Source organism: Panicum virgatum, chromosome 9N, assembly GCF_016808335.1.
Source record: "Panicum virgatum strain AP13 chromosome 9N, P.virgatum_v5, whole genome shotgun sequence".
NCBI classification, from domain to species: Eukaryota; Viridiplantae; Streptophyta; class Magnoliopsida; order Poales; family Poaceae; genus Panicum; species Panicum virgatum.
This window is the reverse complement of record NC_053153.1, coordinates 41787924-41803409: the sequence shown is the minus strand read 5'-3', so window position 1 is coordinate 41803409 and position 15486 is coordinate 41787924. Positions and strand designations below refer to the sequence as shown.

The window sequence follows — 15486 nt, the reverse complement described above, 5'->3', positions numbered from 1 at the left end:
ATCATTAGGAGCCTCTTCTTCATGGACAGCATGTGGGCCTAGCCCATTCTGATTATTTGGGCCATGGCCAGGTTGTCCAAAACCAAAAAATTCAGATAAGTTGGGCTGAATGTCATCAGGCCCATTTGGGGGATCATCTTCAGGTGGTGGCCCTCCCCCAAGCATGTCAACTTGCAAGATCTCACACAGTGCAGTCCATGAGTCTCTTTCAAAATTCTCTCCCTCCGAGCAAACTAAAAACCATGGGATCTCAGTGAGGTCAACAACTCTTGCTTTAACAATCACTCTTGCTAAGTTGGCAGGGTCTTCTTCCCAAATCAGAAGCTTTCCAAATTCTGAGATGGCCTTTTCCACATTCTTATGCTCCCAGTAATCAATGTTAAAACCCAGCAACATAAGCCAGACATCATAATTCATCACAGTTGTTCTATTATTCCAACCTCGATTATGAGCCCTAAAGGAGATTTGGTAGTTACCATAGTTATGAGGGCTAGACTGAATCAGAGTATCCCTATCATGATAATAGTTGAGTCTGACAAAAGCTTGGCCATAGGGACAAGGTTGGATTGACCTGAATCCCAACTATTTGTGATTGCGCAGGAAATCATCAAGAACTTCTCTGATGGATTGAAAGGATACCTGAGCATCAGGGAGTGGCTCAATAGCGATGATTGCTAGGTCACTATTGTGCCTTCTTGGAGCACCAAGCACTGCTCTGGACATGGTATTCCGTCCTTCCACATGAATCCTTGTGCATCCTCTGGGAAGAAAAGGTATTGGGTCGATGAATTGATAGGCCATGTTGTTCCACCGCAACAGCGATTCACACGAGGACGAGGGAGGTACTGTAGCAGTTGGGGTTTTCTGCACAATGGAGAACGGCAATGGCGCAGAGGTGGGAGGATTCGGAGAGTGATTCTGGCAAAAATGGGAAGGGAAAGAGGAAGGGGGCATACCCTGATTCCCAGGAGATGATTGAGCCGGGGGAGGAAGGCTCCAGGCAAGCGTGATTGGAGGCTGCTCGGGGGACTTGCCAAGAACAGCTCGGGCAAGGTAGCCGAAGGAGGTGAATGTGGGTGCGCCCGTACCTGGGGGACCACCCGTCAGTGAGGTAGCATGAAACCAGTCTCGCTGCGTATCGACTTTCGGTGACTTACGGAAAGAAGGAAGAGGATCTGAGACGTTAAGGCCCGGGAAGCGGGGAGGAAATCTGCAATGGCCTAAAATATGGCCCAGGCGGAAATAAGAGAAGCATCTTACAGGGCGCCAACAATTGGGCCGACTATGTTTGTAGGATAGAAAGCGAGAGCATGGTAAGCGGCCCAAAGGATTGGACAGGGCGTGATCAGAGGGAAAGCCATTATGATCAATGGGCCTGGTCGAACTCAAATTCAAATTCAAATTAAGATCCAGGGAGGCAGCCCGAGAATTACACACCGTGTTCTTCGCAGGCGGAAGAACATCAATGGGGGAACATGAAGATTGCGGATGAGATCCTCCGAATTTAGCCGACTCAAGGCAGATTTCCGGGATCCAGAAAGAGCACTTCTATTAAAGAAATTAGATTGAGCACCCAGGGAGATACGATTCGCTCCTGTCAGAGGAGGCGAACGGACAACCTCAGCAAAGGAGCACTTATCTTTTTTCGCCCTAACTTGGACCCAATGGTATTGAGGTCCTTGAGAGACAGAAATGAAAGATTCTGCAAGTGTCATACCCCTTTCATTCCAAAGATTGAAAGCCAATTTGAAAAGAGGATTGTCCACTACCCCCAGCTTATAAACGAACAATCCAACATCTCGCGAAAAAACAGTGAACTTGAAAATCCAATCTTTAATTTCCACCACAGAAAATTCCGTGGCAACACCCCCAAAATAGATTGGAGGATGTGACCAACATTGTTCACTGTGAGTTTAAGTTTTGATCGAGCAAAGGAGGCGAGAAGCCAAAAGTTGTGGGCATCATCAGGAGAAGGAGAAATGACTGGAGATCCGAACTGAGAAAGTACCATGTTTGAGAAAGTGATGCCCGGAGAGAAGTCGGGAGAAGAAGGATCCATGATTGATGAATTGGGGAGGATCAGAAGCAGACATCATCCTCGCGAAGCGGAGGTCCCGATCGAAGCAAAAGTGTCGCCATGCTCAAGTTGTCCTCCCGTTTTCACATGCATTTGTAGGTAAAGATGGGCTACAACTCCAAATATGTGGCCATAATCTATCTCATAACATTGTCCATTACTATTATTTTGGCAACCTTGCTTGCCTTCATGTTGTGCAGGATCGCCTTCAAGCACAATCGACATCGAGGATGGCTTTTTGTCAAGAAAGGGAGGATGATGAGGATATGACATGTATGCGTATGGCCATACTTGGTGATTGGCATGAAGATAAAGGAGACCAACAAAACTTCCCAAGTCGAAAAGGAGGCACAAAGCTCATTTGGTTTGAGTCCCCAAGCTGGAGGCCCAAAACAACTCAAGTTCAAGTCCACCTCGGAGTCTAGGAGCAGCACACACTAAAACTGACGCCCGAGTCGCATACGGAGTTCGTTTTAGACATTCTACATATGCATGGAAAGCTAAGGAGATAAGCTTTCCAATGGATCCAGCCACATGCCTAAATTTGCCCGGAGTCAATAGGAATTGTCAAAACTATGTGATGTCCATAATCTGCCAGAGTGCTGCGCCACCGTCTTTTGGGATGTTGGTCCGTGTACCGTGTCGAGCCAAGTGACCCAAGTGGTGGACGTCTCCTTGGCCACCACTAGCAACCCTAGGACGTTCCTTAGGGTATAAACTCAGTAGGCGCTGCCTAGAATCATGGTGTTTTGTTTAGTGGAGAAACAGTCATCTTCATTGTAACTATGACGTCGAGTCCTTTTATTGTGAATCAGGGTCTTGAATCCTATCTTATTTTTCGCTTCATACGAATCTGCAATTTCAGATTGCGCGTTTACCCTTTATTGCTTGTGTTCTTCGATTCACTTGTAGGAAAAACCTTCTCGGCGAGATCAATCAAGTTGTGCTTGGTTGATAACCAATGGAGCAGTAGTGTAACGGTTGCAGGACTTCGAATTGTGTCTGATTAGAAACTCAGATCGCCAACGTCGAGTCTCCACCAATCGAATTTACTCCTACTTCTCGGAAGATCAGGCCAATACTACATCAGAGAAGACAGTGATGATTGTGACATTGAGACTGTGGAGCTTCCCAGCAGTGTGGTGGAAAGCAACCAGTAAGAACTAGGGACCTATTGGCTGCGCGCTTGCTCCCTATGGCTGCTTCTGTGTTGCTTTTGGTGTCTATAATCTATATATTACCTACAAACCAAATTATTCTAGCACTCAAGTTATTACTCATTTATTTTGCTTTGTTACTAAATTATGTATGGATAAATGGGCGATGTGTAGACTGTAGTATGACTATCGTGGACTCATTATCATGGACTCATAGTTGTGATGGGCTAGCTGGACAAAAACTTTGTGAAATTGTGGATCAATTGATAGATGGATTATATTCTCCATTATTAACACTATAACTATTTTGTATTTGTTGCTCACTTTCTTCTATAATCTCTATGAACTGTGTTTTTATTTATGATTATAGGCTTACTAGCCAAACGAGTTAGCTCGAACTTTTTAGCGAGCTGAGCCGCTAGTCTGCTGGCTAAGACTGGATGAATAACTCGTGGCTCGCTAGCTCGCTCGACTCGGCTCGCTAATGGCTCGGTTCGGCTCGTTGGAAAATCTTATCAAGCCAAGCCAGTGTTCTGGCTCGGTTCGTTGACAAGCCAGCTCGAACTAGCAGCTCGCGAGCCAAAACGAGCCAAAGACTGCTAGCACTTGAACCAAAATTAACTGGGCTCATATCATCCAATTCAGCCCATGGTAAACAATCCACCCGAACCCAACTCTATTAAGCTCTCCCTGTCCCACGGGCCTCCCTCTCGACCTGACTGCCTCACGGGCATGGCCGCCCCTAGGGCTGGAAACGAGCCGAGCCGAGCCAGGCTCGGCTCGGCTCGGCGAGGCTCGGTGCATGAGCGAGCCGAGCTTGGCTTGGCTCGGTAGTTTGGCGAGTTCGCTGAGGAGGCTCGGCTCGGCTCGAAGTCGGCTCGCGAGCCTGGCACAAAATATATACTATGCATTTAGTATACACATTATAAGATATTGACTAGTGCATATAAATATATAAAGCGCATACATGTGTTGAAATGAAAGTAATCAATAAACAATAATCATATTAAGCATAGATATAGATTAATATTGATATTGTCACACTACATGTTAGGGTTAGAGTGTTTCATAATAGCCTATGAACCATTATGAGCCTCAGTGGACTGAGCTCGCGAGCCGGCTCGGCTCGGCTCGTCATTTTCACGAGCCTGAGAAAGTAGGCTCGGCTCGGCTCGTTGGAGGCTCGTGAGCCGCTCCGAGCCGAGCCGAGCCGAAGCGAGCTCGAGCCAGCTCGCGAGCCTCTAGCTATTTTTCCAGCCCTAGCCGCCCCCGCACTCAGCTTGTTGACCAGCCGCTGCACGCCGTCCTCGCCTCCAGCACTCCTCGTTTGCCCGGGCTGATAGGTGGCCGCTAGGCGACAGACCGCCAGCGCCCGCCTCCATCGCGTGGCTCCGCGCCGTGGCTGGCGGCCCCACGCGCCGCCCACTCCGCCTGCCTCCACGCTCCGGCCGGCAGCCCCGCGCGTTGCCCCTCCCGCCTGCCTCCAGCGCCGCTTTCTCTGCCTGCCTCTGTGGTTCGGCCGGCAGCCCCGCGCGACGCCCCAACCCACATCCCGTGGCCCCGCGCCGCGGCCACAGACCTGCGCTCCGACTCAGTGACGCTCAGCTTGCCGGAGTGAAATTGATTCGAGCTGGCTCACGAGCTAACGAGCTAGCCCGAGCTAGCAAACGAGCCGAGCCGAGCCTATTTTCTAGCTTGTGATGTTAACGAGCTAAGCCGAGCCGTTTCCCCAACCAAATCACTGTGTTAACGAGTCGAGCGATAACGAGCTACGCTGTAAACGAGCCGAGAGCTCGATATCAGGTCTAGGAGCGTTTGAAGCCGCACCAAACTGGCCCTCAGCCTCTCTTAAACGGCTCGAGCCTTTTGTCCTCCTCTCCAATTTCCCCATCCTTCCCTTTGAATCAGAAACCCTAGCTTCAGAAGGCCGGGATGGCCGCATCCGCTACCGCCGATGGGACTTCTCCGGCGCCCACCTTGACGGAGGGAGAAACCCAAGCAGCGGAGCATGTTGGGAGAGGGCGAGGAGAGGGCGAGGAGATCCATGTGGGGGTGGCGGCTGCAATTGAGGAGGATGGTGAGGTGGAGCCTGTGGAGGATCCTGACGAGCAGGCGGAAGATGAGGAGGAAGTGGAAGGGGATGCAGGGGAGGTAGAGGCTGGGGATGTGATGGGGGCATCGTTGATGGAGCCCCTGGTGGCGTTGAAGCCTGGGGAGGAGGACGAACCCGAAGAGCTGGAGGGGGCGAAGGAAGAGCTGGATGAGGAATCCGATGAGACTACGCCTTCGGAAGAGGAGCCCGAGGAGGTGGAAGAGGGCAAGGAGGAATGCGACGATATTGAGGAGAAAGGCCTGTTGGATCGATCTGCGGCGAACGGTACGTTGGGGCTATGGCATATTGATATCCATATTAACTTTTATAATTGTTATTATGTTGGTGGTAGACTTTTTGTTCGTGTAGATGCGCGATGTGTGTATGGTTTGAAGTTCTAGTGTTCAGGTGATGTGTGCGAGGTGGGGCGGACAAATTAACGTGCATTGTACACTGTACAAGAAATTCAAGAGTTCCAAGCCTTTGTTATAATATTGTTCATGGTTGGTTGTTGCATGGTTAGGATTCTCGAGTGTTTTGGACACCTAATTGGCAGCACAATGGGTTATCTTCTCCAAATTATGTTGGTTGACCTTTGGGACAGAGTTCTGTCTAAAATCATGTCCCTTAAACAGGGTTTTAAAGGCGTCACCTAGGCGACAAGGCGGTTTCCCATCGCCTTGCTTAAGGCTCGCCTTAGCCCGCCTAGGCGTCGCCTAGGCGACTGAGCGGCTCCCCATCGCCTCGCCTCGCCTCGCCTTACCGCTTTAAAAACCTTGCCCTTAAATGTTAATGGTCATTCTGGTTTTTATCTCTGTTATAATCAAATGATAAAGTATCAGGAGAAAAGATGATACAACCACAACTGAAGTCATTTTATCCTGAGCTAAGAAGGTTACAAGTATTGAACTTTTTATCGTAATTTGCGTGTAAGAATATTAAGATATCCTCTCTTTAGCGAAGTAGCCTGTTATTGAAGGGTATTCTTTATACTCAATGGTAGATGGTTCCCACCTAGTAAATCTTTGGCAGTTCCAACTCATTCGTAGAATATTTCTGTGCTTTACATTAATAGTCAAACTTCTCAGTAGTAGTAAAAGAGTCATTTTCCTTCTATTTACTGCAGATGCGAATGAAGTATCCAAACAGGAACATGGTAAATGTGGCGGCACAAATAAGGATAAAGTTGCTGATCGATTCATGAAAGTCAGTTATAGCTGTGGAAGCAAAAGAAATGATGCGCAGAACTCTGAACTTGCTGGAGGTCTTGAAATACTTGTTGACCAATTGCCTAAAGATTGTGTTGAGGAAGACATTGCAATGGTTTTTTCTCAATGCGGGGATGTTAAATCTGTTAGGATAATTAAAAATTCATCATCCAAAAAGAACAATGATATTGCATTTGTCTGTTATGCAAGCATTGAAGCTGCAAAGAAAGCTCTTGTTGAATTTAAGGAGGGAATTGAGGTTTTGGATCTGACAATGCTTCAGCCCTTTTATATAGTTAGTTTAATGTGTCAAAGCTTAATGCATCTTGGTTATATATTCTGTTTTTTATGTTGTTTTCATCAGGTTAAAGGAGGAAAGGTCAGGGTATCTTCTTGTCAAGATAATAATGTCCTTTACCTGGGAAACATATGTAAGGGCTGGACCAAAGATCAGGCATGATATTACACACTTAATCTCCTGAAAATCTTGTTATCTTATCACTTTGTAAGAATATTATTTTCCAAATATAAATTTGTTAAATGGTTCAATTTTGTTGAAGGGATAAAAATGTATACAATATATATGTGGATTGTAGTCTGAACTGTCCAGTTTATTTAAATTTATAAGAATTAACCAAAATTAGACTCCAGCTAGGTGCTGAGTCAGACCACCTTGAGCTGCTGCTGATTTTTTTTAATGAGTTACCTTGCTGAACAATTAAATAGAACTGATCAACTGACTAATAATTGTTTAATGCAGCCAGTGGAAGGCTGAAAAAGGTACCTATGACAAGATTGAAAGTATTAAAGTTTATGCGTATTATAGCATGATACAATTATTGGTATTTTGCATTGATAATATAGCCATTGTTGATAAAATGATACGTAATGTGAGGTTCAGAAATGTAGATGAACTTATCTAGAAGCAAAATTTGTGATTGCATCATGGTGAAATGTCAGCTGTCGTCAAATGTAGAACATTTGAAAATTGATGAGATAAAATGGTTTCTAGGCTCATTTTACATTGTACCACTGAAAAAATGATCTTTTTTAATTTAAAAATATTTTTCTACCCCAAATTCTATTTTCAGATAGTTGAACATTTGATTCTTTATTCACACTTATCAGTTCAATATTCACTATTCATTTTTATTTAACTCATTTTCTTCTCTCTGAATAAGAGTGCAGAATTCAGCAAATCATCACTTGCTATAGAGCTGTTATCATTTACAGATTTACTTAATATATGTTTTAACTCTTTTTAGGTGCTGACCACCTTAAAAAGTATAGGGATTCAAGACTGCGAGATAAATTTTCCCACTTCCAAGAGAAGAGGCAGAGGGTTTGCTTTTCTTAAATTTGCCTCACATTACTATGCCAGAGCAGCATTTCAACAGTTAATTAAAACAGATGCTATTTTTGGCACTGATAGAAGTGCTAAAGTATCATTTTGTCAAACCCATGTAAAACCAAGTGAGAATCTTATAGAGGTAAGCCTTCATTGTCGATTTAGTATTCAAGACACCTTTTGTGTCATTTTTCCTTAATAAATACTATGCGATATTGGTAATGAACTAAGTTTTATGAAAGCTACTGTTTTCTGTATAGTGTACATGTCCTGGTACTCACTATTTTCCTTATAAGACAAGGCCAGTACAGCATGTCAGGTGGTTATGAATCGTGTACAAACTTGAGCGCAACAAGTTTACACAAAACACCAGTAGTTGGTTATTTATCTTTTGGTTGATACTTTTAAACTTGTACTGGAAAAAGGTAAAAAGCTTATTCTGCAACATTCCTATGAGTGGCAGAAGCTAAATTATCCAGTGGCTAAGCATACGAAAGATCAAATGATAAACTTTAGTCCTTCATTGCCATGTTTAAACTCACGTATTGCATAGTGTGAGAATCTTATTTCCATAATCCATGTGTAAATATCTATTTGTTTCTTATCATGCTTATAAGGTGTTATGATAATCTACATGTTCAATGATATTTGGTGTTCAATCCAGACCTGTTACTCCAGCACTTGGTGTGAGCGTTGTTGTATCGAGAGTGGTAACTATGTTTTTAGGACTGGTTATTGGGTACTAAAATTTTTTGAAACATTATTAGATTTACGATTTACGATTTGCTAGCTAGCCATATAACCTTTTAACCAAACAAAGAGAGAAGTTTTGTATATTGTTCTGTGTAATCCAAAGGTTATTTCAAATCAGTAGGCAACTTCTGTCTTTTGCAACACCAGTGCAGATTAACAACTAACAGATCAGATATACTTAATTTTTCAGTAATTTGTACATGAAGTTAATCTGCCATTATCGGGGGCATTAATAATTTGTCATGTCTTCATAACTAACTGGTATCTTTGTAGGCTAAAAAAGTATACCTGGAATGTATCCCTCTTTCTTGGGATGAAGATAAAATTAAAGAATGCTGTCAACAATACGGGAAGATTCTGAAAGTTGACCTTCTCCAGATATCAAAGAACATAAAAATTGAAACCTTTTCTTTTGTTGAATTCTCCTCCAGCATGAGTGCATTAGCTTGTGTGGAAGGAATAAACAATGCTAATATTGTCGATGGAGGCTTCAAGGTATCATATATCATGTTTTCTTATGCCCTTCAGTTGCTTTGGATAACTTTCTGACATGTATTTTTTTTGTGACCTAGTTGTCTGCGTGTCTTGTTCGACCTAAAAGTAGTTTAAAGGCCAGTAGTGGTGAAACATCAGAAGGTGCTACTACATCTAAGAAGGATAAAGCCCACACAGGGAGGGTTGTTGTAGACAAGGATTCACCACATAAATTGCCAAAAGGCAAAAAGAAGCTTACCACTCTCACAAAGGAGATCATTGTGAAGATGAATTCACCAAGTGAATTACCAAATGATTCTGATGTAAAGCTAACCTCACATGGTGCTGCAGAAGTACTGCAAACATCCAATCCTTCTGAATGGAAGAGGAAAGTTGGGAATTACAAAAATGCCTCTGTAAACCAAAAACCATCACAGAAAGCGGAAAATGATAGTATGTTTTCTCTCGTAACTCTCATACATTTATTTGGTGAATGAAAACTGTTTCTTATACTAATGATTGTGCAGGTAATGTTGATGAGAGCCAGGGAACCTATCAACGTGCTGCAGTATTGAAAACATCTAACAGTTCCAGAAGAAAAAGGAAAGCTGGCAAGAACAAAAATATCTATATAAATGAAAGATCACTGAAGAGAGCACATAACAATAGTATGTTCTCTTTGATAACTCAAATTCATTGATCGTCATTTAATGAGCCAAAACTGGTTCTTATACCTGAATATGCAGGTAATATGGATGGAAGTTCGAGATCTAAAGCATATGCCTCTGATCTGGTACTTTGAAAGTTTTAGATCCTGATATTCTTACTCTCACCATCAAATATTTCATAGTTTTTATTTATAAGTTACTCTTGTATGAGCCATTTAGGCACCTCATGCTGGATTCATCCCTCCTGCAAGTCAAGTTCACAGCACCCATGCATATGATCGGCAAAGGTTTCTTTCCTTTTCATTTCTTGCTTACTTTTAGTCTTATATGTCTTGAGTTTTGGGGATTTGAGAGGGAGAAAGAGATGATTGTGGCTGGCCACGGTAGAGAGCCCCTGAACGCAAAGGCTTTTCCTCCGTAATCCTTGCTGGCTCTTTATTAGTGACCTTCCTCACTTTTTATGGAGACAATTGCTGTATAGCCACGTATCTAAAATTATGTCTAATGCAATTCAATCTTAACGATAGCATCCCTAACTTCCTATCTCATACTCCATTTCAAATTGTAAGGTGTATTTTGTTACATTAGGACAACCCTTTGACCAACAGTCATTCTATTAGTAATTGGATTTTGTGACGGAAAGTTGATGTTATTAGATTTGTATTGAAAAATGATGTGGACTGATTATTGATACTAGAACAGCAGGATAAATTGGCTACTCGCCCTCCCGCAGGAGGCTCTGAGATGCACTCTTGATCTATTTTCTGCTTGCCTAACCCTAGGACTCATAGCAGCCTTTTATAGATAAGGCACCTGAGAAACTTGACCCTTAAGTAATCTAATCTCTAGACTCATCCTAAACTAACCTATGGCGGCGCTACAGTACCCGCGGGTACTGATCACGCGCTTCAGTACTTGTGGGCCTAGGCCTGTGGCCGGCCCACTTGCCATAACAAAAATACTTATGATATATTAATTGAGTAATTGTTGGTCAAAGTCTTGTCCTAATAAACAAAAATACACCGTACAGAACGAAATGGAGGAAGTAATAGCTAACTTAATGGGCAAGCAAACCTATAGTTACTAGAACTGCGCAGGGAGGCCTTGATCGCCATTCAATTCGTGGGCGAACTGAAGCTCGTAAATGGTAGTCGGTACGAGGGGCCTAGACAAACCCCAATGGACGAAGACTGAGGGGCTTAGGCAGGGGTGGAGCCGGGGCCCGTGCTCGGTGTGCTGCAGCACAGGTCCAGCTAACTTCATCCCATGTAAATATATATAGTATTTGGACCCAAAGCAGTAGTTTTAGCATAATTTTAGTCAACTTGTACTTGTCCACTGGTTTAGCCTGGGCTGAAGGATCTTTCTATCTCTGCCCCTGGGTTTAGGAGATCGGAGAAGGCAGCAGTACGGAGGCTGTAATACATAAGAGTTGCTTTTGGGGATGCTGCAATTGATGCGAGAGTTGAGGACCTCCCGGTGGAGGAATGGAGGTGTGGCTGGCGTTGGAAAAGAGCATGCCATGGCAGCTCAGTCTGTTATCCCAAGGGAAACCAAGAGTACCAGAGAGATGAGGACTGTACGTCTGTACCACATATCCTATGAACCATGATTCTGGTAACAACGAACAAACCAACATGACATCGTTGTGAGATTGTGAGCCTGTTGCAATAGCGCGCCTATGGTTACTGTTCACAATATTCATTGCGAGTGAACTCCATGGGAGATTCTTCCAGGTCCATATGTATACGCAAAACTTTTACCATACAAAATAAAAACGAAATTTAAATTTTGTATACCCACCTATAGCTTATTTGTTACTATACTTGCAAAAAAACTTATTTGTTACTATGTGGCCCGCTTTGGGAAAATTTATGACTTTGTCCCTATTCAGACCATGACCTTTATAGCATCTATTTGGTACTGTTGAGGTCTGGCTTAGCTTGTACCTAATTTCAGTTCTATTTTATGCTCACAGAATTGCAGAATATGGTGTCCATCCAATAGATCGTCATCCTTATGCTAGAGGTATAATCTTGTGAGTTATGTATATTTTATTAACTAGGCATTTGCTATTATATATAATAATGACACATTAACAGGAATGATCATTTACCTGGCATCCCCATTTATGCATGTTGAATTCCTCTTGTGACTGCTTGGGTGTTACAGTATTTAAGACCAATTTCAGTGTTTTCATATATCATGTATTTAATGCCATGTAAATATGGCAGTTTTGCGCATTTTTTTTCTCTCGAATACGCAGGAGAGCTGTGCATCATTGTATTAAGGAGAAAGATCCAATTACAAAAATCTCTCCCCACCTTGGATCAGAGTGGTGAGGAAATGTTTATAGAAGTAAGGACTGTTACATAGGCATAAACAAAATAAAGGCCTGACCGAGATGGTAATCCTAAACTAGGAGGTCCTCACAAGTTCCAAGCCAGCAAGGCCTTTAGCGCCTGCTGCAATCCATAGGTTCGCTTCATCTTTGAAGGCCTGGATCGCAATCTGAATATTTGGAGCAGATCCATCAAAAACGCAAGAGTTGCGATGTTTCCAGAGGATCCATGCTCCAAGTATCACCAGCGAGTTGAACCCCTTTTTAGAATGTTTTTGCACCTTTCTCCAGGATTTCCTCTACCAGACAGCAAGAAAGGCTGTTCGTCAAGTTGGTGCCAAGCTGAAGAGGTTCAGAGGCTGCAGAATGTTGAACCAGAACTGACGGGCGAAAACACAAGAAGTTAAAATATGTTGGATGTTCTCTTCTTCTTGGTCGCAAAGGGGACAACGGTCTGGATGTGGCAGTCCCCTTTTTTGCAAGCGATCCGCTGTCCAACATCGATTATGGATTGCAAGCCAGAGAAAGATCTTGCACTTGTTAGGGGCCCAAGACTTCCACAAACGTTTCCAAGTTTCAAACTTGATGGCGCCAACAAAGAAGGCTTTATAAGCTGATTTTGTGGAGAAGGAACCTGAGCTCTCAAATTTCCAGCGATGTATGTCAGTCGAATTTCTTAGGTGAATATCCGAGATTGCATCCCAAAGATCTAGATACTCCATAAGACCATGCCAATTCAGTGCGCCCCTTATGTCAGAAACCCAAGTATTATCCACCAAAGCCTCAGCCACTGTTCTTTTCTTTCGAGTGCGTAGTGTGACAATCCTGTAAACATTTGGTGCAAATTCTTCTAAACTTTTCCCAAGTAGCCATCGATCTGACCAGAAAAGAGTGTTATTGCCACTGCCCACATTTGTCACAACAGAAATAGCAAACATTGCTGAGGCATTTGGGTGCACAGGTACTTCCAAACCAGCCCAAGGTCGATTTGGGTTTGTTTTCTCAAACCATAGCCAGCGCATCTGAAGTGCCCAGCCCATGAAATCTGGGTTTATTTTGCGCATTTGGTAGTTGTTTCTGAAATATATGTTTGGATAAGTGTTTTACCAATAACTATTCATTTTGGCAACGTATGCTATGCAAACCACTTTCGTATGCAAACTATAGAAACTCCAATCTGGGCCATCGGATCAATATCCAAGGGGCATGGGGGATGGGATAATTTTACAATCTGGACCCGCCCTTGGATTGGGTAATCACACTTTTGCAAATCCCCCCTCCCAACCCCCTGCGCCCCTCCCCTTGGTTGTTGATCCGATGGTCCAGATTGAAATTTTCATAGTTTGCATACGAATGTGGTTTGCATAGCATACGTTGCCATTCATTTTAGCCTAGAGATGAAAACCCAACAATGTCTCAAAAGGATGATGCTATATAAAATAATTGTAAAAAACCATTGTAATATCAGTAATAGTAAAAGAGAGCTAGTATTGTTTTTGCTGTTCCTTTAATACTGTACTAATTACTGAGCCACTGAAATACCATTATAGCAATGTTCTCATGAGCTCCTTTGTCTTCAACCAACACTTAATTTGAGAATTTGATTTGTTTGATTTTTTTTGTGGTGCTAGTTATTTAGATTACCCTGCAAACTTGTGGTGGTCTCATGTACTGTGGTTATTCTTTGTTTCCGCTTTTTTCATTTGGCCAAACATTTTAGTGTATAATCTAAAATTTCTTTTGGGCAGAAACTGCAGCTTCACGATCAGCTTACTATGGTCATACAAGCTATGCTGACTATGAGGTAACTCATGACAATTTTGTTGTTTGATTGCTATACATATTTCCAGTTTTGATATTTTGAAGTCAATATTAACTATCACAAGAGTGAATATATTGCTCATTCGCTAACTGTTTTGAAGTATGTTTAGTCACTCCATGTATGTGTTAAAATTACAAAACTGGCTTAATTGTCAAATGTAAACTTAATATCTCAATACGATACATGATAGGTATATTGTCATCATAAATAGAGGGCAGCTGCCCCCAGTATTCTGGAAATTGGGCTGAACCCTGCCCCTCGTTTTGGGTACAAAACCTACTGATTTTTTGGGTCTAGACACCCACATGGGCATATCTTGTTTATATAACCCGCTTTCTCGTAATCCTTCTTTATCATATCTCTGATGTTTACTACTTGTGAATATTTCTGAAATTTGCAGCTACCTGCGCTTTGTCTCAGTTAATTTTTGTTGTCCATGCAGGCTGGATATACATATGTATACCCGCCCCCGCCACCTCCTAGTGCATCTTATTATCCAAGGAATGGTTCATACACCCCTCGAAGAGACTATTAAATAAAATCAAGTGGCAGCTGCTCATCTCCGTGCTTCCATTTGATATTTTGATCCACATGATAACGAGGACCTGAGTTCATTCCAGTGTATATATTTAGATGCCTCACCTAGTTGTTCAAACTTCAAAACCTAATCTTAACAGAAATAAGAACTCTGTGCCTTCCTATTTTGCTGAAAGAAAATCAACGATACGGAAGTGCAGTCTTGCACACCGGTTTGGATGTTAAAGAAGAATGCCCGCCCAGAAGCTTTTTGCTGCGTCTGTGTAGACAGCAATATCATATAAGCATTGATTTCGGCATTTCGCTAGTTTTTGTATGTTTGCGTACTGCTCACGAGCTGCACAAGGGTTCAGTTGAGCTAAACCACAACATACCTTAGGGTAGCGTCAAGCAGATAATGTGCTACCTTGGAGAACTTCCAGTTCCAGCCTTCCAGGACCTGCAGTCGGCTGCGCTACATCGCGGATGCATCACCTGAAGGCATGTCCTGCACTAGGCTTCGGTCATGGTGCGCTATTTTTCTATATAGCAGTTGTGCTGTCAGCCTGTCACACGGCAGGCTTTTAATCTCCTTTCATGCTTAGTGCAAACATTTAGTTCTCTTGCGCTGCTAATCGAAACTCTCTAATCCTGCAAGTTTTCACGCCCCGGGACCGCATCTACGTGGCCTCTTTTCCGGGCCGTTGGATCGGAGCCGATCCAGCCGTCTAGAGGCAGCCAACCAAACGTGTGGAAATTTTCAAAAAAAAAATTGTACTTTCCCGAAATTAACGCGCAGTCCAGATAGGCCCTAATCGCGTTGGTTTTTTTCGCGCGTAGACCCTTGTAGTCCAGAATATTTTAATCCGAAGAAGAGAATTTTATTTTGGCGACATTTGCAGAAATCCGCCTGCCACCTCTTTTCTGGAAAGCCTCTCGTCGCACGCGCGCCCGCCGTGGTTTAAGTCTTCACGGCGTCATTTATTTCTTTCTTCTTTTCTTCCTTCTCCGCCTTGGCCCTCTTCGCTCG

General features: G+C 43.1%; 1 protein-coding gene across 2 annotated transcripts; it reads left to right on the top strand.

The window, feature by feature from the left end:
- Positions 1 to 5077: 5077 nt before the first annotated feature.
- LOC120692607 (heterogeneous nuclear ribonucleoprotein Q-like) lies at positions 5078 to 14733 on the top strand. Of its 2 annotated transcripts, XM_039975974.1 has the most exons (12): positions 5078 to 5611; positions 6453 to 6793; positions 6899 to 6988; positions 7800 to 8024; positions 8909 to 9130; positions 9208 to 9562; positions 9637 to 9777; positions 9856 to 9902; positions 9997 to 10064; positions 11756 to 11805; positions 13867 to 13922; positions 14383 to 14733. In XM_039975974.1, the coding sequence occupies exons 1-12, from the start codon at positions 5167 to 5169 to the stop codon at positions 14473 to 14475; spliced, it is 2133 nt and encodes a 710-aa protein (XP_039831908.1). In that variant the 5' UTR covers positions 5078 to 5166; the 3' UTR covers positions 14476 to 14733. The 2 variants fall into 2 exon arrangements, with proteins under 2 accessions (XP_039831908.1, XP_039831909.1); XM_039975975.1 differs by lacking the exons at positions 11756 to 11805; positions 13867 to 13922; positions 14383 to 14733 and adding an exon at positions 11166 to 11685.
- Positions 14734 to 15486: the final 753 nt, after the last annotated feature.